Source organism: Camelina sativa, chromosome 10 (genome assembly GCF_000633955.1).
Source record: "Camelina sativa cultivar DH55 chromosome 10, Cs, whole genome shotgun sequence".
NCBI classification, from domain to species: domain Eukaryota; kingdom Viridiplantae; phylum Streptophyta; class Magnoliopsida; order Brassicales; family Brassicaceae; genus Camelina; species Camelina sativa.
The window spans coordinates 5,456,830-5,480,119 of NC_025694.1; the positions used below are offsets into that span (position 1 = coordinate 5,456,830).

The window sequence follows — 23,290 nt, forward strand, 5'->3', positions numbered from 1 at the left end:
CAGAAAGATTATATGAATCTAGTGGATAACTAGAGGAGGGTATATTGAATTCTTCTCATTAATAAACATAGTTTTGTAAAATACTTATATAAAAGTCCAAAGAATTAGCCACTTAATTAGTATAGCAGCCGATTTGGTTGTATAGATAATAAATAATATTCTCACAAGAACTGGACTTGGCATTTGGGAAGAGAAAGAAGGTCGTTGGTGATTTGAAGTCTCTTGTCGACATCAACTATTGCAGCATCAATTTCCACTTTGATCAATCGAAGACAAATCATCTGGGACAAGAAACGGTTCAGTTGTCTCAATTCATTACGACCTCCTCTGTAACCATAAATATCTAGCACCTTCACTACATTCTCATTGACGGAGACACCTTCATAGCGGATAGAGTACAAGCCCTGGAGAACAACCATATATACAATTATAAGGCAGCTAGCATACTAAACGTGCAAGAAGTAACATAAAAAAACAAGTGAAATTTACCTTGAGGACAAGAGTTTCAAGAATTGGTGCCTTATCCATCACAACTGTTAGCATTTTCCAACGTGGTTGTCGTTTCGATCTTGTCTCGAAAGAGAGTTTAACAAGGTTTTCAAACCGTGGAAAACTCAAGCCGCAATCATCTTGATCTTCTTCCCAGTAATCATAGAGTCTATTATACATAAGCTGTGCAACACAAACACTAGTGGTCATGGACATGGTTTTGATCAGAGAAGAAGGAAGGGAAATGTGAGGAATTTTAGACCTTAACAGTGTTGGAAGAGAGGTGAAGGATCTCAACGTTAGTCATGCATTCAATTTCTCTCGTTATATTATTCATACGGAAAGTTCTCGCCCGTCCCTTCCAAGGTATATCAAGATCGAGGCGGGCCTCCACAAGGGTATCCACGAAATCAGCCGATTCTATACCACATGTAGAGTAATCAGAGAAATCGAGGTAGACAAGATTGGGCGTGTCAAATACCATTTGTCCGCATTTTCTGTGAACTGTGAGTCTTTTAAGGGTTTCATGGTATATGATTCCGGATGTTCCTGGAGCTTCTTTGTGGTTAATTGAAACGTGATTCAGGAAAAATTCCTCCAGGAATGGGCAACCTTCAAGCATCACCTCGGAAAAACAGATGGAATAGGAATAGCGTTCCTTTTCCACTACGTAGTAAACTGTATCAAGGGAGAGACTCTTGAGCAATGGAAGGAAGACTTTTGGAGGATCAATTCCAACAAAAAGCAATGTTCCTAATGTCAGCTTAACGAGAGTCTTGTTTGTGAATACATCTGAGGGAAGAGGACGTGGTGGCCTCCCAAACCAAGTGGTCTTTCTGCGAAGATCGAGCTCCGAGACGCCTCGTTCCAAGACCTTTGATATCCATCTATTGGTTTGATCCATGTGGTGAACATCCTCGAGATGTTTTAGTGAGAATTTGTTTATGGGTTTGTTACTACAAGACAGTGTTTTGTCAACGAAAGCTCTGAAGCTTTGCCCAGTCTCGTTTCGTCTTCTTGATCTCTGTTGTTTACTTAGCTTGGGATTCAAGAAATATGAGTCGTCAAAGTCGAGATGCGACGGAAAGAGATGATTCATCAGTGAGAACAGAGTTCTCCATCTTTTAGACAGAACTGAAGTTGAAGCAGCTCGTTTCGTGGGCAGATAGGACAAGATCTTAGCAAGTATCTCGTCTGGAAGAGAGCTGATTGCATCTTCACACTCATATTCTACCATTTTCTTCGCCACTAAATCCTACGAGTAAGTTCAATATTAGAAGATTGTTAAGATAACTCTCTCGGATCACGATTCAATAACCTCTCTGACTCTGTGTATCGCAAACGGTTTGAATCAAATTGAAAACAAGTCGCAAAAAAGAAAGTACAACGAACACACACAAGATTGTTTACCCAGTTCAATCAGATCGGTATGATCTCGACGACCAGACGACCTAGATTGCAGACGGAGCAACCAGAAACAACAGCAGACGACTTAACTTGCAGATGAAGGAGCCAACGACCTGACTTGCCACAGAAGCAACAGATTAAAGAATGGTTTGTCAACGACCTGACTTGCAGTTCATTACCTTTTCTGATTATTTATTTTTATTTAATAGCAAAATAGTGTTTTGTCAACTACAGTATTTACCTTTTCGATGATGAAAATGTTAATAAATTATTTACCAATATATATTGGACTGATTATTAAAATACTTCTATGCACTGATTATTTATTTATATTTATTTTTATATATTTGCCTATTATTAGTTAATGATTTTTTCAAAAGTCAAAAAGCTATTTTTTCGGTTAACCAATAAACGAATATCCCAATTTATTATTCAATTTGTAAATTAGTTAATGATTTTAGCAATAGTCAAAACTCAAAAACTTTTTTTTTATTTATTAAAACCTTTTCTTTAATTTATCAAAACCTTTTTTATATATATTAAATGATAATATAGTAAAAAAGAGAACCATCCAGTCTGGCCATATATATATATATATATATATTGGGCACACATTAACAATCATTACTACGCAGTTAAAAACACTAAACGTAACAAAGAAAAAAGCTTTAATTGGAAACATTTTTTTGTGACATTGATCATGGCAAAGTTATCATGTTCGTATTTCCTTGTACTCATGCTTGTGTTCTCAGGTACAATTTCTTATGTTACCATTCCAAAGATCTGAAAAATGTTAATTATATAATAAATATATATAGTTTGTGGTCATAACATGATGTGTAACTAATTTTGTAGGATCTTTAATCGTTGAAAGAGCTGAGGGGAAGCAATGTCATTTGACGATTGACAAAGAAACTCCATGTAATGTTGTCGAAACAAAGAAACTCCATGTAATGTTGTCGATTGCCGTTTAAGCTGCTATAGTGGCTACAATGGAGTTGGAAAGTGTTTTGACGATCGTAAAGTAAAAGGACCTTCTAATTGTGGTTGTCTCTACAATTGTTAGGGCGACAGTTTTATAAAAGCTGTACCTGTCGTCATATAATAAATATTCGATTTCCTTAATTGATATGAATAAAAACTAGGTCTCCATTAAGAGACAGATGTTTGGCCTGCTTTGGTTACTGAATTAGAGTTATATTTCATAATCTTAGATCTTCTTTCATAAATCTTTTGATTTGTTATCTTATTCCTTGAATTAATAATATCTGTATCGATAGCCTTGCAAAAGATGTTCGAGTACGAGATTATTCTTTTTCCGATGTAAGTTTGTTGGTTCCGAAATAGTTGTTTTTCAGATCAGTCTTTTCGAACAAATTTAATAATTTACGGTGATTTTGATGTCAAAGAAAGAAAAAAAAACTAGATGGTGTCCATCATTCTTTATGACTTAATTTACAAAAGCTATGGGGATTTCAGTCACTTTATTGTTATTCTAGTTTTCACCATGAAATATGGTCTTTTTCTTTTTAACACTACTTAATTCACAATGAAGACGATCTATTTTCCCACGAATAATTGAAGATGAACACAATAATCATAGTTTGAAAGCAAATTACGACTTTGCAAATCAGACTAAATTAAAGATAATTAAATAGAGGATCTACAAAGATACTTTAGTCTAATTATTTATTAAATCAATCTATTTCTAGTCAATTTTTTTAGTGGGAGATTAGTTTTGATGTCCTACGCCAATTAAGATACAGTAAAACCTCTATAAATTAATAATGTTTGGACCAAGACATTTTATTAATTTATAGTGATATTAATTTATCTATGACTATAAATTAATAATTATTAATTTATAGTGTAAATTAATAATTTTTAATTTATAGATATATTTTTAATAGTTTAACTTTTAAAAATTATGAATCGAGACAATTTTAACAATAATTTTCGGATATTAAAAATTTTATGGTATTGGAATTGAATTTGTAATATTTAGAAAACATTATTAACTATAAATTACAAAAACAATAGAAAAATTCACTTATACACATGACATACATAAAATTAAATTTATGAATAATAATATAGATTGTTGTATTTTAATAGTTAATCAAACAATCAAAATGTAAATGATGGATATCTAAAAATTGAAAACTTAAAAAAAATGTAGCTATATTTATGACATGTTACAAAATATTTTATATCATTATAGTTTGAAAATACAACATAACAGTTGTTTTGTAGATATGAGCTTTAGGAGAAACATACATTATATATATGTAATTTTACATGATTATTAATTTATGATATTATTGGGACCATATTTTACATGGGGATTTCAAAAAAAATTATTATCTTATTATCTTATCGAATTTTGTTATTTTTTACACTGCTCCGACTTGGAACTGACAAAAATTATTAATTTATAGTATTTATTAATTTATAGAGTATTAATTTATAGAGGTTTTATTGTATGTGTGTTTACTGTAATTATTAGGATTTGAGTCACAAATATTATAAATCAAAGATTATATACACTACACATTAACCTTTAATCTTTTAGTATCAAGATTGAAAAATAGTAAGGTTTTAGAATATAGATTACTATGAGTTAAAAAGAAGAAGATTTGGAACATGAGAGATTTCCATTTCCGTTGAGTATATATTTTCGTTGCCATAATCAGTTTCCGAGTTTTTTTTTTTTGGACGTGCTTTTAACTTTCTAAAGAATCTTTATAGATAAGCTAGTTTTAATTTGGAAAATGAGTTGATGATTAGAGAATGGATTTTGATTGGAGTGATTATAGGCATACTTATGAATAAATATAATGCATCAAATAATTTGAGTAATTAGACTTAGGGAGAGGTATTGGTTTAGGATTTAGAAAGAATTTTAATGACTTTATGTTCTTGCTGATTGTTAGAATCATAGAAAATTGAAAGTTAAAAATGAAGGATTCTAAGAGATTGTTTAGGAAGTTTTTTAAAATCTTGATGATTTGTTTTTTCTAATCTTGTAAAATCTTTCTATTTGATGAAAGAGTTTTCATGACTTTTGTTATGAAGGAAATGATATAAAATCCTAAACCAATAACATAAAATTTGAATTCATTAACAATCCAAGATTCTTTTGTTTTACTTGAATAACATAAAACTTTTAATGACTTTATAAAACTCTTAATCCAATAACACTAGATTTATCAAGATTTTAGATAACTTTTTACAAATCCACAACCAATAACACCAAATTTTTAAAGAATTTTTAAAAGTCTTGATTGAATAATAACATATTTTACCTAACTTTTAAAGTCATTAAAATTCTTTCTAAATCCTAAACCAATACTTCCCCCTTAGAAATAGATCAGTCACACCGATTTCGTTTTTCTATAATTATGGTTAATGTATATTGTAAAGAATCCATGTAAAGAATGATCTCTTTTCGTCCAAAAAAAAAAAGCGTAAGATCTCTTAAAAATTTTAAAGTTACCAAATGTTTAGAGATCCTGCTTTGGATGAAAAAAAAAAGAAAAAAAGGACACCCCGTACCTAGCAACCAGTATATAATAGTATACACATAACCATTTATACACAGCCATTTAAACATTAATCCAAACAAAGGACCCTTCCGTATCACCTCTAGTTTCACAAAACTTCGGTCTTTGTTTAGCTGTAATATATATTGATCATGGCCAAGTTATCATGTTCTTATTTCCTTGTACTCATTCTTGTGTTGTCAGGTAATTTCATACGTTTCCATATTTATAAGCATACAAAATATACATGTACATGATAATTTTATGGAATTGTGATTGATCATATGTATATACCACGATGTTTTACTTTTGTAGCTTTTCTAATGGTTGCAAGAGCTGAGGATAAGCGATGTCATTTGACGATTAAAAAGGAAACTCCATGTGATCTTGTCGATTGCCGTTTAAGCTGCTTTTCTTATTACAATGGAGTTGGCAAATGTTTTGACGATCCTAAAGTCGGAGGGCCTCAAAATTGTGGTTGTCTATTTAATTGTTAGATGTGTTTTCTTTATAACCATTGTGGTGATTAGTGATAGTAAAATTAAATTTATCACGTTCTTAATGGATATGAATATATCTAAAAGATCTTCATCCTTCCGTATGTCATCCATTTGCAGTCTGATTGTCTGAATGATTTGTTTTGGAAAATTTCCAAGATGTCCTCAAAATGATGATGTGATTTCCCTTGTCCATTTTGAACCATAACATAGTTTAAGATCAGAAAAGTAACCAACTCAGAACAATAAGGCTTCTAATACCATATCAAACTTTATAGATTATAAACTAAATATAAAGTGGATGCCACGACCGGCGTTACGCAGAAGGGATTCACTATATATATGCTGATTCGTGTTTTACAATTTTTTGCATAAATCCATTCACTTCTCTTTAAGTATTTCTTAACTTTATTTTTATACTTTGAGATTTTTATGTTATTAAAGAAACTAGGTGCTAACCCACCCGTTGCATGGATTGTGGTGTAGTTGGCACTTTTTTGTTTTTTTTTTTGTCTTTTTCGTTTTCTCTTTTGTATTATTTCGTTTTAATTAGACATATATGGGCTTTGCAGTCACTTGTATTTATACACTATATGTTTATACCATTTCGTTTAGATGTGTACAATTGTGATGTTTATTTTTATAATGAATTATGAGGATGTTGTTTCTTGCTTTTGAGGATCCAATCTTATCATTGACAGATATTGTTCCCAATACATTTATTGTATTTTAGATTTTCTAATTAACTGCCTATGTAAACCCTTCATACGTTGATGTTGCAATACTAAGTTATTTTTAAAAAATAATTATCTTCTGTGTAAGTGATTATGTTTGTATGCCCATGTTTTGGTCTAATATCAATAAGATTGTTTCTGTTTTTCTTTAGTTGGCTTTGAAACCAATTTTGAGTTAAACAAATAATGAGTCGAATTATGGTGTTAATAAGTAATATACATTCTTATGTATATATATTGTATATATGACTATAAGTTTAGCTAACTAAAAAATTCTGTAATATTTAAATATAATCTTGAACATATATATATATATATATTTTTTTTATTTGTGGGAGAAATGTATGGAATTATTGGATAGAAGTTAGTTTTGAGTTAAATGACCTTTTATGTCTTCAAAGTAAGTTAAATATTAATAAATTTTTATATGTGTCTTGACTTTTTTTTAAAGGAATACCAAGTGTTTCCTTCCAAATTTGAAGTGACATAGTATTTTAGTTTTCTTATATGATTTTATGAACTTCAATGTAAAGGTTTTTCAAAGTAATAAGAACACTCACACTGATTGAATTATAAAATTTGGAGAAATATTTATTTCGATTAATCATTTGCTCTTTTAAATATATTCAATAAGTATGTTGTTGTTCATACAAATAGGACAACATATATTATAGTTTAACCATGAAGTTAAGCAATGGACATGGAACTTGTGATTGCAAGACAAAATGCTTATATATATTATGTTACACATTAATCATTTAAAAATGAATAGGAACATCTACTTCTCAAATAAAGTTATCTTTTTTGTTAAAACCAACATATGTGAATTTAAATTTAACTATACAAATTTAAAAAATAAATATGAATAGATTAGAAAGGCAAGAAATATAAAAGAAATATTTTGTTTTTATATAAATAAAATAAAAATTGAAAACAATGTTAAATATATATAATACTTTCTAAATTAAAATATAGAATCAAACTCTTACAACACATATGAGATATAACAACATTTGATATTGGTGGGAGAGGAGGAGAGAATGATTACTTATAAGATAATAATCCAAATTAGATAATGGAAATGAATCTTTTAAAATAAGAACAATGTAAAATATCTATCATATAGTCTCTAAAATTAAAATTTAGCATTAAAAATTTACAATGATATTTCATTTGTATTTTACAATCCATACAACAAAAATAAGAAATTAAAAATAAAATAAAAATGAAAAATGATTTGAGGTATTGTAGAAGAGAATGAGAGAATGTGAAAATGAGATAGTAAAAGAATGTCAATATGAGAGAATGAGAGATTGAGAGAATGCTTATTGATATCCATTTATATGATAAGAAATGATGGAAGTTACATTTAGAATTATGGAGTTACAATAGTAATTTATTGTGTTTGAATAAAATTGAGTGGTAGAATATGATTAATGCATAATTTATTTTATTTCCAGTTATAATTTTATTTTAATGTGTGAGTTAAATGTATTGTATTTATTGGGTATTAAATATTGTTTAAAGCAATTAGAAAGCAAAGAAAAAAATAAAAAAAATTAGAAACCATTAAATGAAAATCAACCAATAAGGAGAGACCAAAACCTTACTTTTATATATATGATATATTGCTTTAAACTTTGAAATGGGAAATATATTATAAGCAATAATTTTACATGAGAAATATATTAATTTAGCCAACCAAAATATGAATATAAGTTTAGCCAACCAAAATAATTAAAAAATATTAAAATTTAACCAAAAATTAATGTACAACTATTGGATAGGAGTTACATTTGAGTTAAATGGAGGAATGAATTAATGTACAATTATTGGATAGGAGTTACATTTGAGTTAAATGAAGTTACATGCCTTTAATTATAAATAAATATTTTAATTTTTTATAACCTAAAACAAAAGAAATACCAAGTGGCTGAATCAAAATTCACATGATTTGGTTGTTTGTTGATATAAACTCAAAACTTACACATAATATTCAAAAAAAAAAATATTACTTTTGAAGTGACAAACTAAATTAGTTTTCTTACAAAATTATATGAATTCTTCAATCTCAATAATTTTTAAAACCCCAAAGATAACTTATATTTTTTTGTTTTTTTTTCACTCATCAATTTAATTTATAGTGCTAGATTTCATAGTAATGGTTTCATCTTTAGAGAATTTAGTTAAATGGTATTTTTAAAATTATATTTTATTTTTATATTTAAGTTCTAGTTGAATATGATTTCTTTTTTGGATCATTTTTTATTTTGATTAAACACACAAAAACCAATTATTTAATTATTTTCTTTTTGTTTTCAAAAACCTCAAATCATAATAATATATATATATATATATATATATTATATTGATCTTTGCAGATTTGTCAATTGGATCACAAAACAAAATAGTCTTTATAAATAGAGTTGGTAGACTTTACAAAACAAAATAGACTTTATAAATGGATAAATATATTGATCTTTAAATATTATATTGATCTTTATAAATTATTAAAAATGATACATGAATATGTGAGATAACCAGAGACATAATAGATAATTAGATATAGATCATTTCAACTTCATGATCTTATTGTGTGGTGAATATTGTAAGAAAGTATGTAAATAATGACTTATAAGATGTTAATATAAAATAGAAAATGGAGATAAATCTTTTAAAAGATTAAAAAATTAAAAAATATATATAAGATATACATATCATACAAACTCTAAAACTAAGCTTTTACAATGATATTTGATTTGATTTTTTATAACCCATACAACAACAATAACAAAAAAAATACAAAACAAAACAAAACAAAAATAAAATAAAAGATTTGAGAGTAGTGGAAGAAAATGAGAGAATGAAAGAGTGATAGACTAAGAAAATAAGATAATGAGTATTTATAATAAGAGAAATGATGAAAAATTACATTTAGAAAAATGAGAGTTACAATTCTAATTTATTGTTTTGTTTTAATACAATTGATTAATACAACTTAGTGGATAAATAAAGTTAATGCATAATTTATAGAGGGATTTATATGATTTCAGTTTTATATTATGTGAGTTAAATGTGAAAATTAATTGTTTTTAAATTTGTGTTTTAATATAAATATTTTTTTGTTAAAATTGTATTGCCAAGTAGACCAATAAGAAGAGAGTAAAACCTTACTTTTATATATATATATGATTATTCCAAGCGTTTTAAACAAAAAAACTCGTAGAGAATTAATGTACTAATTTCTGTCAAAAAAAAACAAAACAACTTTAGCGAAACAGAGCAGGGTATCGTGAACAAAACAGAACAAACAGAGCACACGAGACTTTTGTAATTAACTATTGCCTTTCGAACTGAACCAAAGTTGAAACTTCCAATTTTCGTCGGTTAAGTTTTAAATTTTGGAAATTTATCGGTTTTAGAGTGAACTGGTTCAATCATAAATAAACCGGTTTTCATTGACAAGCAAATAGAATATTTTTATAAGGTATCATTTATTCATATGAGCATATCGTCCAAATACATGTACTGTATGTATTTTTTACGTCAGGGTATAATTTAAGGCACCATTTACAGATTGTTTTTTTTTGTGTGTGTCTTAAACTAACAATTATAAACGCAAGTGCAAAATTGGTTTTTATTTCCGGTACAAACGCCATTCCCGTTGTACTTTTGATAGCAAATTGGTATGCATTCTTGAAAAGTGCATGGCTTGCTAAGCTTCACGTTCACAGAACATCTTTTTATATTTGCCCCCTCTGCACTTGGCACAGCCAACAAAGCTAAAACGACAAAATAAAAATTATTAAAAAGATTACAAATTAATCTTAAATGATGATGATATAGCTAGAAGTACGATTTCAGTTCATATTTAAGTTGTATTACATGTTCAATGATATAAAAAGGCATACGAACCTGAGAGAATAAAGATGGAGATGAGCAGATACGAACACAATAGCTTGGCCATGACTTACGGAAAAATTAGATGATATATGTGTTAATCTAGTAATTATTTGTTTGGAGCATTTTTTTGATATTGAACGGTGATAAAGAGAGAACGTTTATATAGAATTATAGATTACAAATGAGTAGATAGATAAACATAGATTAAAAACTCTTTTTAGGAAACATGCATATTCAAAACAAATGTGAAGACTTTGAGTCTTTGACCAGTGATTTGAATCAAATTAATGTAAATAGTATTAAAAAAAAAGAACTAAAAAATCCATTCACTTTTTTTTTGGCAACAAATAAATTAATTTCCCTTTTCTTATTCTCTACTTTTTATTTTATGCTTTGAAATTTTTATATTATTAACCTAAATAATGGAAACCTATTATCCAATGGTCAAACTTCAAAGGTTGTATAATGAACAAATCGTAGAGTCAAAGGACTTTTTTCTTTGCTGACGTGGAAGGTGTTTTGTAAGGCGATTAGGGTTTCAAAGCTTGATCACCAAGTCTACTGATGACGGCGGATCTGCCGTCTCAGGATGGTCGTCCTCTGCCGGCGGGGGATACGGGTGTCCTACCGGCGCAAACTAGTAGTTGTACTAGCCCGCTGGAAGTGGTCTGTAAGGGTTCTGAGGAAGTGAGTTTTGGGGTTTCAAAATCAAAGTCCATTGTCTCTGGGGATCAAAAGCGGTGGCTGAACGCGGCGAAGAAGACTATGTTTACTAAACAGCCTTTTGTTGTTTCGGAAGTGGATGGCAAGCAAACAGTGGTAGTTCCAAAGGCGGTGTTCCAGGATGCGAAACCTCTTTGGGAAGATTTCTTGGTAGGAAAGTTTCTTAGTGAAAAAGCACCCCATGTGGGGAAGATTCACATGATTGTGAATAAAATCTGGAGATTGGGTGATCACTCGTCTCTTATTGATGTTATTGTGGTTAATGAAACAACGGTGAAATTTCGAATCAGATCCGAGGGAACTCGAAACAGAGTTCTAAACAGAGGTATGTGGAATATTATGGGCATCCCAATGCTCCTCTCCAAATGGTCGCCGTTTGCAGAGGAGGCGCAGCCAGCTCTCAAATCTGTCCCTTTGTGGGTTGTGTTGAAAAACGTTCCTCCTACCCTGTACACGGATAAGGGGCTTGAGTTCTTGTCCAGTGCAGTGGGACAACCTCTGAAATTACATCCAAAAACTGAAGCCTGCACTAGTTTTGATGAAGCTCAAATTCAGGTAGAAGCGGATTTAACGAAAGATTTGCCAAGTGAATATCACTTGGCCGGAGAGGAAGAAGGTGAATTGGATGTGGTAATAACGTACTCCTATCCTTGGCTACCTCCTAGATGTGGTGGCTGTGCCAAATGGGGACATCTAACATCCGCTTGTCTTGAGGCTAGGCATACCACAAGTGTTAAGCAGGATAATTTTCCTCCTCCAGTTGCAGCGATTTTTCAGCAGGAAGCGAACTCTCTCGCTGTTTCACAGTCTAATGTAGCTACCACGGACGTTGTTGAGGAGGGTGAAAATGAGGGATGGATTACTCCACAGAAATCGGGATCCAAGCAAAGTCCCAGCTCAAAAAAGCAAACTCCTGCTCTTGCAACAAGGGCAGCCTCTATTCTGTCGAACTCTTACTCTGTTCTTAGTGAGCAGGGTGAAGATGATGAGGATAATAAAGCAGAGGATAGTAATAATCATGCGGCGGGTTTCAAAGATAACAAAGACGAGGACAGTACAAATACCGCAGCGGTGGAGGTTACTAGTCAAGTTGATGCACTGCCAGTGGAAATACAGTGTTTGGTAGTTGATGACAGTCTTGCTCTAAAGAAAAATAGGGGAACGAAAACCATTGTTCCACCACGTGAGTCCATTCCACGTGCTTCAAAATACTCTCATAAATTCATTTCAGCAACCTCTACCCAACCCCCCCGGGACCAGGGTCGGAGGACCCCTCATCATTAATCCATGTCGAGTTTTTTCTGGAATGTTCGCGGGTTCAACAAAATGTCTAAACATTCCATTCTAAGGGACTGGATCAAGAAGGGTAATTTTCAGTTTGGGGCTCTTTTGGAAACTAGAGTAAAGGAGAAAAGAGTTGATGCTATAGTGGGATCGGTTTTCCCGGGTTGGTCCTATCTCTCCAACTATACTTCTCGCCGGCGGGGACGAATTTGGGTGGTTTGGGGCCCCACTGTCCGTTTAACTCCATGTTTTACAAGTGGTCAAGTGATCACATGTTCTGTTTTAATGGAAGGTGCAACACAAGAATTCTTCGTTTCTTTTGTGTATGCGGCTAATTCTATTGAAGAGCGACGACTCTTGTGGGAGGATTTGAAAGCCCACCAAGACTCGCCCATGGTTCGCAACAAACCATGGATGGTGGTCGGGGATTTTAATGAGGTACTAAAAATGGAGGAACATTCTCTTCATGAAACACACTCTGTTGTGATGCCTGGAATGCGAGATTTTCAAGAGATGGTGCAGTACTGTAATTTTGCAGACATGCTGTCTCACGGCCCTTTATACACCTGGTGTAACAAGCGTGATCATGGTCTCATTTGCAAAAAACTTGATAGGGTTTTGGTAAATGACTCGTGGGCCAATGATTACCAAAATTCTTATAGTGTTTTTGAGGGAGGAGGATGCTCGGATCATCTAAGATGTCGAATAAAAATTGGTGCTGATCCCATTCAACCCCGTAAACCTTTCAAATTCACAAATGCGGTTATCCATGATGAACGGTTTTTGCCTTTGGTCAAGGAATTTTGGGATACAACAGAGCCGTTATATCATTCCACCTCTGCGCTTTTTTGATTCTCTAAGAAGATGAAAGCCTTGAAGCCACGCCTTAAGCAGTTTAGTAAGGATTCTCTCGGAGACTTGACTAAAAAGGCAAAGGAAGCTTATGCGCACCTATGCAAAGCTCAGCTGGTGACTTTGCAAAACCCAACTGAGCAAGCAATGCAGCAGGAATCAGTAGCTTACAGCCGTTGGCCACTTGTTTCAGGGTTAGAAGAAAAATTCCTAAAGCAGAGGTCAAAGTTACACTGGCTAAAGGTAGGAGATGGCAACAACAAGGTTTTCCACAATGCTGCAAAGACTCGTCAGCTTCGAAATACAATACGAGAGATCAAATGTGCAGACGGCTCCATTGTTGATACGCAAGAAGAGATCAAAGTTGAGGCGGAGGGATTTTTCAAGGCTTTTTTAGGCCTTAAACCGTCTCAATATCAAGGAATCCCAGAAACAGCGCTGTCTTCCTTGTTAAGCTACCGTTGTTCAGAAGCTACTCAGGCACAATTAGAAGCAGAAGTTACGGCTAATGAAATCAGAGATACCCTCTTCTCTATGCCTACTGACAAAAGCCCCGGCCCTGACGGTTATACCGTTGAGTTCCTCCAATCGACATGGTCTATTGTGCAGAAGGATTTCACTTCCTCCATTCAGTCCTTTTTCATATACGGCTTCTTGCCAAAAGGGGTTAATGCTACAATTTTAGCCTTAATCCCAAAGAAAAAGGAGGCTACTGAACTGAGAGATTATCGACCAATTTCGTGCTGTAATGTCATCTACAAGGTGATCTCAAAAATTCTTGCTACTCGATTAAAAAAGCTACTACCTGAGTTCATTGCTCCCAATCAATCTGCCTTTGTCAAGGGTTGTTTGCTCATGGAAAATGTTCTACTAGCTTCAGAGATCGTCAAAGATTACCACAAGGACACTGTTTCTCCTCGAAGTGCCATCAAGATTGATATCTCAAAGGCTTTTGATTCAGTCCAGTGGCCTTTCCTTTTATCCGTGCTATTGACTCTGCAATTTCCACCACGTTTCATTCGATGGATTGAACTCTGCATCACCACAGCATCTTTTTCGGTGCAGGTAAATGGTGAGCTAGCCGGACTGTTTCGTAGTGAACGAGGACTTCGTCAAGGGTGTTCTCTATCTCCCTACCTCTTTGTAATCTGTATGCAAGTCTTGTCTGCAATGATTGATAGAGCAGCTTTAGAACGACAAATTGGATATCACCCCCATTGCCACAATGTCAAACTCACACATTTGTGCTTTGCAGACGACCTTTTGGTATTTATGGATGGGACTAAGAGCTCTATTGAGGGTATTTTACAAATTTTTGATCAGTTTGCTGGTTTCTCAGGTCTCAATATTAGCCTCGAGAAATCGACACTCTATATGGCAAGAGTCTCACATAGCGACAGGGAAGTAATATTAAGTTCTTTCCCTTTTGCAAATGGCACTCTACCTGTCCGATATCTTGGATTGCCTCTCTTGACTAAACGTATGACCACCTCAGATTACACGCCTTTGGTAGAACGGATTCGAGAGCGGATCGGGAGTTGGACTGCAAGGCATCTCTCTTTTGCGGGACGTTTGCAACTCATCACTTCGGTTCTACACAGTCTTACAAACTTTTGGATGTCAGCTTATCGTTTACCTAGAGCGTGCATTGCAGAGATTGATAGCCTGTGTTCTGCGTTTTTATGGTCTGGCCCCTCACTAAATGCGAAAAAGACAAAGGTAGCCTGGTCGGATGTCTGTCTCCCCAAGGACGAAGGAGGTTTGGGATTGCGTTCTCTGCATGATGTTAATCAAGTAAGTTGCCTAAAACTCATTTGGCGACTTCTTTCGAGCGACTCACTTTGGACCAACTGGATTCGAGCTTATCTGCTCAGGAAAGGTTCTTTTTGGTCGATCTCTCCTAACTCCACTACAGGTTCTTGGATGTGGAAAAAGTTGTTGAAATGTCGCAGGTTGGCTTCTGATTTTGTAAAATATGAGGTACATAGTGGAAAGAACATCTCCTTCTGGCATGATAATTGGTCGCAGTTCGGCTGCCTAATTGATGTTGTAGGTCCGCGTGGGTGCATTGACATGGGTATAAGCTTACATGCCACTGTAGCTGAAGCTCTACTTAATAGGCCGAGAAGACACAGGGTAAACCACTTCAATAAAATTGAGGAAGTCCTTGACAGTCTGCGCAACAGGGGTTTGGTCGAGACAGAGGATATTGTCCTCTGGAAAGGAAAAAGAGATAAATACAAAGCATCCTTCTGCACAAAAGATACATGGGACTTTGTTCGCATTGTCAAGCAACAAAGGATTTGGTATGCAGGTGTTTGGTTCTCTCACGCCACACCTAAGTACTCTTTTTTGGTCTGGTTAGCCATCTTGAATCGGCTTACGACTAGTGATCGAATGCAGCACTGGAACACACGGATTGATGGTACTTGTGCTCTCTGCAGCAACTCGCAGGAAACGCGAAACCATTTGTTTTTTGCTTGCTCTTACTCCAAGGAAATCTGGACAAGGCTCACCTTGGTACTCTTACGAAGTACATTTTCAACCGACTGGGACTCACTCCTATTACTCCTCACAGATGCATCTCTTGGCAAGCACACTCTGTTTCTACTACGGTGTAGTTTTCAAGCTGCGGTTCACTCTCTTTGGAGGGAGCGGAATAGAAGACGTCATGGGGAATCACCGATCCCACCCTCTCTGCTCACAAAACAACTTGATCGACAAGTCCGGGATCGCCTGCTCTCTATCCAAAGCAACGATCTTCTATTCGTCTGGCTCGCTTCAAGATGAAGACAAGCACTCACAATACTATTAGTTTTTTTAACACAAATCTTTTTTAAACTTTTTTGAATCACAGATTTCATATACAAACGCTGCATTCTGTTGTAACCAAGTATTTTTCGAATAAATTTTACATTTTATTCAAAAAAAAAAAAAAAAAAAAACTTCAAAGGTTTAAAAGTTTCTATATCCCAAAAAAAAAAACAATTAGTGTAATGAGGACCATAGAAAAAAAAAAAGATGGGACCTAAATGTTGGGGATGTCGACGTAAAAATTACTACATTAACACCATGCCATTCAATTTCTCGCATTTACCAAATCTTATGGTACGATACAAATGAAAATTTTCACCGTTAAATTTGCAGTAATTGTATAATAAGATATCGACTTAATATATTATTTTTTTTGAACAAAGATCGACTTAATATATAAGACGATCTTTTTTAGACTAATAGATCGAATCCATCGAATCATGTATAAATTAATAGTCATCCCCATATCTGTGCAGCCAAATAATTGTAGAAAATTAAAATATCGTTACAGCATAAATATTGACATAAGAATTAATTTTAACTAGATAGATAAAACTTAAAATTCAAATTATTTTTAGCTCTTGAAACCTATTGACTAAACCTATATAGTATGTAAATCGAATATAACATGAGATGTACGCAAAAACTAGTATCATAAAAATGATAATTAAAAAGCCATTCCGATACCCACAACCAAGTATATATACAAATTACTCACAACTAACAAATGAATATATGAAGCACTCTTAGTTATCAACGAAAGGTAAGAAAGGACATGATTGATTCTATTTTGGGATGATGAAAATGCGAATAATTGAGAGTCTGAGACGAGGCCACGACTTCTTGACTTAGATTCTTGATGATAAGAAAATTAATGGAGCAGCTGAGCTGAAGGAAAAGACTAGGAAACATGGAGTAGGCTCACTCTCTTCTTTATCCAATTTTCAGTGGTCCAAATTAACAACCACCATTAAAAAATACCCATAAAAAATCCAAAATAACCTATTATCATCAAAGGATATAATTTTTTTTTTTTTAACCTAACGACATAATAACATAATCAGGGGATAGTGTTAATCTATAGATATGGTGATGAACTGATAGAAACGCAATAGTGTTGGTATAACGTGCTAAGAAAATCAGGGAATAATGTTAATCTAATAATTATTTGATTGACCTAGTTGAAGACACTTTTTAGTTTTAAGTATGATTTTATGGGATGGGTATAAAACAATTTCTGTGTATAATAATAATACATACTCCCTCCCTTTAAAAATAGTTGTCATTCTAGGTCTAATTTTTTGTTTCAGTTTAGTTATTTTCTCTCTCTTTCTAATGTTAGTTTTAGTAGAAATTATCTCATTTCCTCTTTTTAAATAAATAAAAAATTAAATTTTTTAGAATTCTAATAATTAAATAAGGGTATAATAGAACATTTATCTGTTTTCTTAACTAATGTGAAAAACTATAGAGCGATGAGTAATAAAAATGAAAAAGTATATACTAGTATAAAACAAGCACTAGGAGAAGAAAAAAAACTCTTTCAATGAAGTAATTTAATTGCTATAATTGAACAGGGTGGGAAGGTGAGTAATCAGCGTAGTCAATCCTGCACTTTTAACATTCATTCACTTTCCTTTTTTAATCATCTCTGCTTAGATATATGTTTTCATGTCTACCCTTATATATAAATGAACACAGAATAGATGTTAAAAAAAAAAAATGAACAAAGAATAATAGTAAAAAAGTCACTTTCATTTGTTATCTCTAATTTACAAAGCATTAGTAGCTTTCATTTGTTGTGATACATTGATCATGGCCAAAATATCATGTTCTTATTATTTCCTCATAATCATGCTTGTGTTCTCAGGTAATTTCATTATCTCCCCTTCCAAACATGAAAAGTATTTTTCATTTTTTTAACATTACATAAAATATTTTATTGGGGCGCACATATATCACCTCATAACATGATATTATTATTTTGTATTCAGCGGTTGAGAAAGCTAAGGGAAATCTATGTACTAAAATCATTAATCCAGAAACTCCATACTGTGACCTTGTTGACTGTCGTCTAAACTGCTATATGGGATACAATGGAGTTGGAAAATGTTTGAAAACCAAAGTTGGTAGACATCCTAAATGTGTTTGTACATATAATTGTTAAAGAGACAAGTTTTCTAAATAATAATATATCAAAATTAAGAAAATAATTTCCTTGATTCTATATGAATAAAATTCTGGAAGTTCTTCAGGCCTTTTTTTTAAAAAAAAATTTTATCAACGTTCTTCAAGCCTTCTATGATTGAATAACAATCGGAAAAAAATCAGAAGATTTCAGTCACCTTTATTGTTAAGTTTTAAAACAATTACGGCTAGATTTGGAATAAAAATAACTAACGATGGTGATGATTTACAAATTAATAAAACAAATATAGTGATGATTAATTATCTTAATTTAACTAACCAAACTTTCAGAGCTCTCCATCATTTCTAGAATTTCTTATGATGATGATGAACAGTTTCAAAAAAAAAAAAATGTTAAAATATTTTCATCATTTTTTAGTGTTTATTTATATCGTTATATATTCATAATGTATATGTTTGGAAGATTTTTAACATTTACAATGATAATCTACTTTGTGTATATATACCATGGTTTTAACAGTCTACCATAATTACGACAAAGTGAAAAAACCATTTGACTACATACATCTTCATTCTTCCTCCGAGGTCTTACTGTCTTTCAAAATAAGAGCTAGAGCGTAATAACCTTACGGCTATAAACATAACATCCACTCTGCCCCAAAAAAAAACATAACATACATAGTACTCATTTTGCCAATTTAACAAAAGTTTCATCAATGAACTCTAACAACCTCTATTATTTTTTTTGAAAACGTTTTATAATATATACAGTATCTAATCCAGGCTGTAACTTTTTGTACCCTACGAAAGTTCATAATCACATCGACGTTGATGTTTTGCATAAAAATCACGTGGGAGTTAAGCATGACAACGTAGTAAAATTTCACTTTAAATTCAAAGGGCCAATCTTGTTCATCCATATGCACAAAAATAAATAATTGAGAAAAGCCTCAGCAATGACGTTTTCTCGTGGCCGCTCGGTTTCCTGCTTCATCCTCGCTCTATTCGCCGTCTTAATCAATCCGGCGATCTCTTCACGTGCATCATCCTTCATCAGGCTCCCTAGCTCTGACGAATCTCCTGACGAATCTCCCGACGAATCTCAAGTCATCGCTCACTGCGCGGCCTGGAGATTGGCTGTGGAGACCGACAATGCCGGCAAGTGGAAGGTGGTTCCGCGCGGATGCGTTAGCTACGTTAAAAACTACTACAGCAGTGGCCAGTTCGACGCGGATTACGACGTACTCGTTGTTTACATCACCAACTACGCTAAAACGATCAAGCTTGCCGGCAACGGCAAGGACGCATGGGTCTTTGACATCGATGAGACGCTTCTCTCGAATTTCGCGTACTACAAGGCTCATGGTTACGGGTAATAATAAGAGAAAATTGGAGTTTTAGTATATTTTTTAAACTTAATTGGAGAATTAGTACATTCGCTATTTAAAATTGGCAAAACACACACTTTCACTATTTACTACTATTTGAATTATTTTTAATCCTCTACTAATCATTTTATTTACAAATGTGCAATTGAAATTAAATATATATATATATATATATATATTTTATTAAAACATCCATTGAATCTAATAACTAAAATACTATTCAATATATATATATATATTTTTAATTTTTTTACAGATACAAAAAAATATATGTTTTTTCTTTATAATTTGATATGTATTTTGTGTAATGATTATATTTGATAATGTTAAATATTTTTTATAAATTTTGTATTCGTACACCTTATTAAGTGTACAAGTGTTTGTACACATTATAATGTGTACAGTTATCAAGTTTACAAATAAATAATAATACACAAGTTTAACCCGTATAGTTCATTTAGTGTACTTATATATATATATATATGTTAATATACCTGTTTTTATCCGTACAGCTGATATATAATATATTCAATATGAATGAAATAAAAATATTTAATATGTGTGTAATAAATGTGTACACTGTACTACATTTGTAAATGTGTACACTGAATCTAATCTTTTATGCAGCTACCCTTTTGTAATTTTACATTACTACACTATATCCACTTTATTATCTATCTCATATATCTTCTATTATACAAATAGTAAAACTGGTCTATTTCTCCAATTATAAATAGTAAATGTACTACAATTCCAATTAAGTTTTAAAAATGTATTATTTTGCCAATAAACCCTAATAATAATGCCCCATGCCCTCTCTATTATTAGCCCTTGGATATTGTTTTATTCATAATATGTTTTTTTTTCATTTATAAAAAGTCATAATGATTATTATTTGACTAACTTCGTTGACCATTAGATCTTTTTCGGTTTAAGAGCTTTTTTGTGCTATTTTCTTATTTAATTTGCATTATTTTTGCTATATATCGTACCAATTGGTGCCAGTGATTTTGTTTTAATTGTGGATTTAGGTCTGAGCCGTACGACAATACTCAATTCTATAGGTGGGTGGTAACAGGAAAAGCCCCAGCTTTTGATGCGAGCTTGAGGCTTTACAATGCTCTCAAGAAACTTGGTTTCACAATCATTCTGCTAACCGGCCGAGATGAAAGTCAAAGGAGTATTACTGAGAAAAATCTCCTCTACGCCGGTTATTCCGGTTGGAACCGACTCCTCTTGAGGTAAAGCTATGATGTTTTCTCTTGCTTTTGGTCTAAATCATTAAGTGGACTTGAAAGAAAAAGACAAGAAAAAAAAAAGATAATGGGTTACGTGTGATTGTTCGTTCAAAAAAAAAAAAAAAAGGTTACGTGTGATTGTTATAATAGCTATTTATGTATAATATTTGTCTCTAGGACATCTGACTTTATCAAATTTATTTCACTAATTAACTAATTTAGCCATCTACTGACTACTATATATACTAAAGTTATGAACAGGTAGTACGTGAGGAAAAAGTATATTAAGGTTTTAGACTTTGGTTAATCTAATAATTGATGCAGGGGTCCTGAAGATCAAGGGAAAGCAGCAACACAGTACAAATCAGAACAGAGAGAAAAAGTGGTTAAAGAAGGCTATACAATCCATGGAAGTACAGGCGATCAATGGAGTGACTTGCAAGGTTTTGCCTTGGCCGCTCGTTCCTTCAAAGTCCCAAATCCATTGTACTACATTCCTTGATAATCTGGCTAGTGATATTTTGCATTGAGTTTTCGTGTTTCTGTTTGAATAAGAAACTTATCGTACCCTGTCCTTTTTTTGTGTTTAGTACGATTGAGAGAAAAGGGGGGCCGAATAAAGAAACCAAATAATTTTTAAGTAAAACTGTCGGCGTAAATCAAGTAATGTTATTATTCCAATCCGTCCAAGAATATATCCGGTAAAATCATTGGAAACGATTTTGATATATTGAACCGTGCATACCCCTTGAGGTAAATAAAGGTACCAGTACCACTATCACTATCAATAATTGAATAGGAACAGTATGCTCAGCTAGTTCTACATTGAAGACAATATTTTTATTTTAAGTGTACTGCATGCAGCTGTACAAGGTTAGTGGTAGTCATCAAAACCATTAATTTAGAAAATATTTGTGGAACCATTTTACTGGATTTAAGCATTATGAATACCTTTGTGTATTCTATTTTTAATGTTTCTTAAAAATGATAAAACTTCCTATGGTCAAACCTAAAAGGTTATTATCGATTGTCGAGAAAATAAAATAAAACTGTAATAATTAGCAGGTTTGGGATGATTCACAGAAGATGACTTAACACGCATATTAATAATTAAAATTATTGGTTTGGTAAGAGTCGCAAAAAGATAACTAAAATTAAAGGCTGAGAATTGAACATGTTACCTTATTTAGAAAGCACTAATCTCTAATTAGTCAGTCAATCACATAGCCAAATCCGCTTCGCGACGCGATTGCAACTTAAAACTAGATCCAAAACAAAAAAAACAAAAAAACTTAATTTTCAATTGAAAAGTAACTTAGTTTCCATTAAAAAAATAAAACTCTGTAGTTTCCTAAGTTGGACCTTTGGACTCAAAACCCTAGAAAAAAAAAACTTTCTCTCAAAACCTTAGTTTTACAACTCGCCGCCGTTTGAAGTCCGCTTACCTCTCTGCCGCCCGAGGTTTCGCCGGCAGTGTGAGAGGGCTCTGCTTCTCTGCTTTTCGTCTTTTCTTCTTTGTTTTTTTAGTTGAAGTAGTTGGGAGCCTTGATCTCTCCCTCACTGGTCGTGTTGATGAGGGTTCAACCGCGGAGATGTGATGTCGCGGCGGCTAAAGCTACGGAGAGAGATCTCGGCTCGCTCTCCTCTTCGGGAGAATGGTGGTGGTTCGATGCAAATCCAGGCGGCCTCCTCTGCAGATTCAAGGTGTCAGATCTTGGTCTTTTGGGTCGCGTCCTCCCGCTACCTCCAACCTTCTGTCGGAGTTTCCAGCCGACCGGACGTTAATGGTTGAGTCGGGCTTTAGTTTTTTACCGTTTGTTGGGGAGTTTACTGTGAGCGTCGGGAGCCGAGATTTGAGATCTTCTCTAAAGCCAGCGTTTCTCGGGAGCTTCCTCAACTCTCTGGTGTCAGTCCGGCCAAGAAGCGAGACAACAAGGCTGATGCGATGTGGTCAATCCGGGAATGCACCATGAGGTGAAGCTATGCTAATTTGTGTTCCAATTCCTTATGTTTAGGTATTAGCATTCTGGTCATTGTGTGGAATAGGTCGGAGAAGCCTCTGTTCATGTTGGGTTTGTTTTGTGTCTATTGGTCAGGTCAGTCGGATCTATGGTCCGTTTTTTGGCTTAGGACCGGAACAATGGAAAGCGGAGGAACCAAGTTCTTTTTGATAATGCGCTTCTGGGTGTCGATGCTATTGGAACAAGTTTTACTCGCAGATCATAAGGTTCTAATAGTTTGGTTTTGCTTTATTCTTCAGTGTAGGATTTG

The 23,290-nt window shown here is 33.1% G+C and overlaps 6 protein-coding genes across 7 annotated transcripts; 4 read left to right on the forward strand and 2 right to left on the reverse strand.

Annotated features, from left to right (window-relative positions):
* On the reverse strand, nucleotides 162-1,726 carry LOC104720076 (putative F-box/LRR-repeat protein At5g25860). The gene is made up of 3 exons (XM_010438047.1): nucleotides 752-1,726; nucleotides 490-672; nucleotides 162-404 (listed from the first exon to the last, which is right to left on the reverse strand). Exons 1-3 carry the CDS (start codon nucleotides 1,724-1,726, stop codon nucleotides 162-164), a joined length of 1,401 nt encoding a protein of 466 aa, XP_010436349.1.
* LOC104717265 (defensin-like protein 159) lies at nucleotides 2,447-3,209 on the forward strand. Its single transcript, XM_010434807.2, is given in 3 exon segments — nucleotides 2,447-2,648; nucleotides 2,752-2,804; nucleotides 2,807-3,209. Coding segments are annotated over 3 exon segments (261 nt in total). The 5' UTR covers nucleotides 2,447-2,596; the 3' UTR covers nucleotides 2,963-3,209.
* Nucleotides 5,518-6,041, forward strand: LOC104717267 (defensin-like protein 159). The gene is made up of 2 exons (XM_010434808.2): nucleotides 5,518-5,642; nucleotides 5,754-6,041. Exons 1-2 carry the CDS (start codon nucleotides 5,591-5,593, stop codon nucleotides 5,933-5,935), a joined length of 234 nt encoding a protein of 77 aa, XP_010433110.1. The 5' UTR covers nucleotides 5,518-5,590; the 3' UTR covers nucleotides 5,936-6,041.
* Nucleotides 10,273-10,636, reverse strand: LOC109126996 (defensin-like protein 163). The gene is made up of 2 exons (XM_019231041.1): nucleotides 10,585-10,636; nucleotides 10,273-10,451 (listed from the first exon to the last, which is right to left on the reverse strand). Exons 1-2 carry the CDS (start codon nucleotides 10,634-10,636, stop codon nucleotides 10,273-10,275), a joined length of 231 nt encoding a protein of 76 aa, XP_019086586.1.
* On the forward strand, nucleotides 18,061-18,412 carry LOC109126985 (putative defensin-like protein 158). Of its 2 annotated transcripts, none has more exons than XM_019231017.1 (2): nucleotides 18,061-18,115; nucleotides 18,231-18,412. In XM_019231017.1, exons 1-2 carry the CDS (start codon nucleotides 18,061-18,063, stop codon nucleotides 18,410-18,412), a joined length of 237 nt encoding a protein of 78 aa, XP_019086562.1. The 2 variants fall into 2 exon arrangements, with proteins under 2 accessions (XP_019086562.1, XP_019086563.1); XM_019231018.1 differs by having other exon boundaries at nucleotides 18,240-18,412.
* LOC104717268 (acid phosphatase 1) lies at nucleotides 19,305-21,691 on the forward strand. Its single transcript, XM_010434809.2, has 3 exons — nucleotides 19,305-19,765; nucleotides 20,813-21,022; nucleotides 21,344-21,691. Exons 1-3 carry the CDS (start codon nucleotides 19,350-19,352, stop codon nucleotides 21,519-21,521), a joined length of 804 nt encoding a protein of 267 aa, XP_010433111.1. The 5' UTR covers nucleotides 19,305-19,349; the 3' UTR covers nucleotides 21,522-21,691.

Coding starts and splice junctions, on each gene's coding strand:
- LOC104720076 (XM_010438047.1), bottom strand. CDS start 1,726: ATGGTAGAATATGAGTGTGAAGATGCAATCAGCTCTCTTCCAGACGAG. Junction 673..751: donor TCTCTTCCAACACTGTTAAG/GTCTAAAATTCC, acceptor TGTGTTGCACAG/CTTATGTATAATAGACTCTA. Junction 405..489: donor TTGAAACTCTTGTCCTCAAG/GTAAATTTCACT, acceptor GTTGTTCTCCAG/GGCTTGTACTCTATCCGCTA.
- LOC109126985 (XM_019231017.1), top strand. CDS start 18,061: ATGGCCAAAATATCATGTTCTTATTATTTCCTCATAATCATGCTTGTG. Junction 18,116..18,230: donor AATCATGCTTGTGTTCTCAG/GTAATTTCATTA, acceptor ATATTATTATTT/TGTATTCAGCGGTTGAGAAA.
- LOC104717267 (XM_010434808.2), top strand. CDS start 5,591: ATGGCCAAGTTATCATGTTCTTATTTCCTTGTACTCATTCTTGTGTTG. Junction 5,643..5,753: donor ACTCATTCTTGTGTTGTCAG/GTAATTTCATAC, acceptor TTACTTTTGTAG/CTTTTCTAATGGTTGCAAGA.
- LOC104717268 (XM_010434809.2), top strand. CDS start 19,350: ATGACGTTTTCTCGTGGCCGCTCGGTTTCCTGCTTCATCCTCGCTCTA. Junction 19,766..20,812: donor TACAAGGCTCATGGTTACGG/GTAATAATAAGA, acceptor TTGTGGATTTAG/GTCTGAGCCGTACGACAATA. Junction 21,023..21,343: donor TGGAACCGACTCCTCTTGAG/GTAAAGCTATGA, acceptor TAATTGATGCAG/GGGTCCTGAAGATCAAGGGA.
- LOC109126996 (XM_019231041.1), bottom strand. CDS start 10,636: ATGGCCAAGCTATTGTGTTCGTATCTGCTCATCTCCATCTTTATTCTC. Junction 10,452..10,584: donor CTCCATCTTTATTCTCTCAG/GTTCGTATGCCT, acceptor TTGTCGTTTTAG/CTTTGTTGGCTGTGCCAAGT.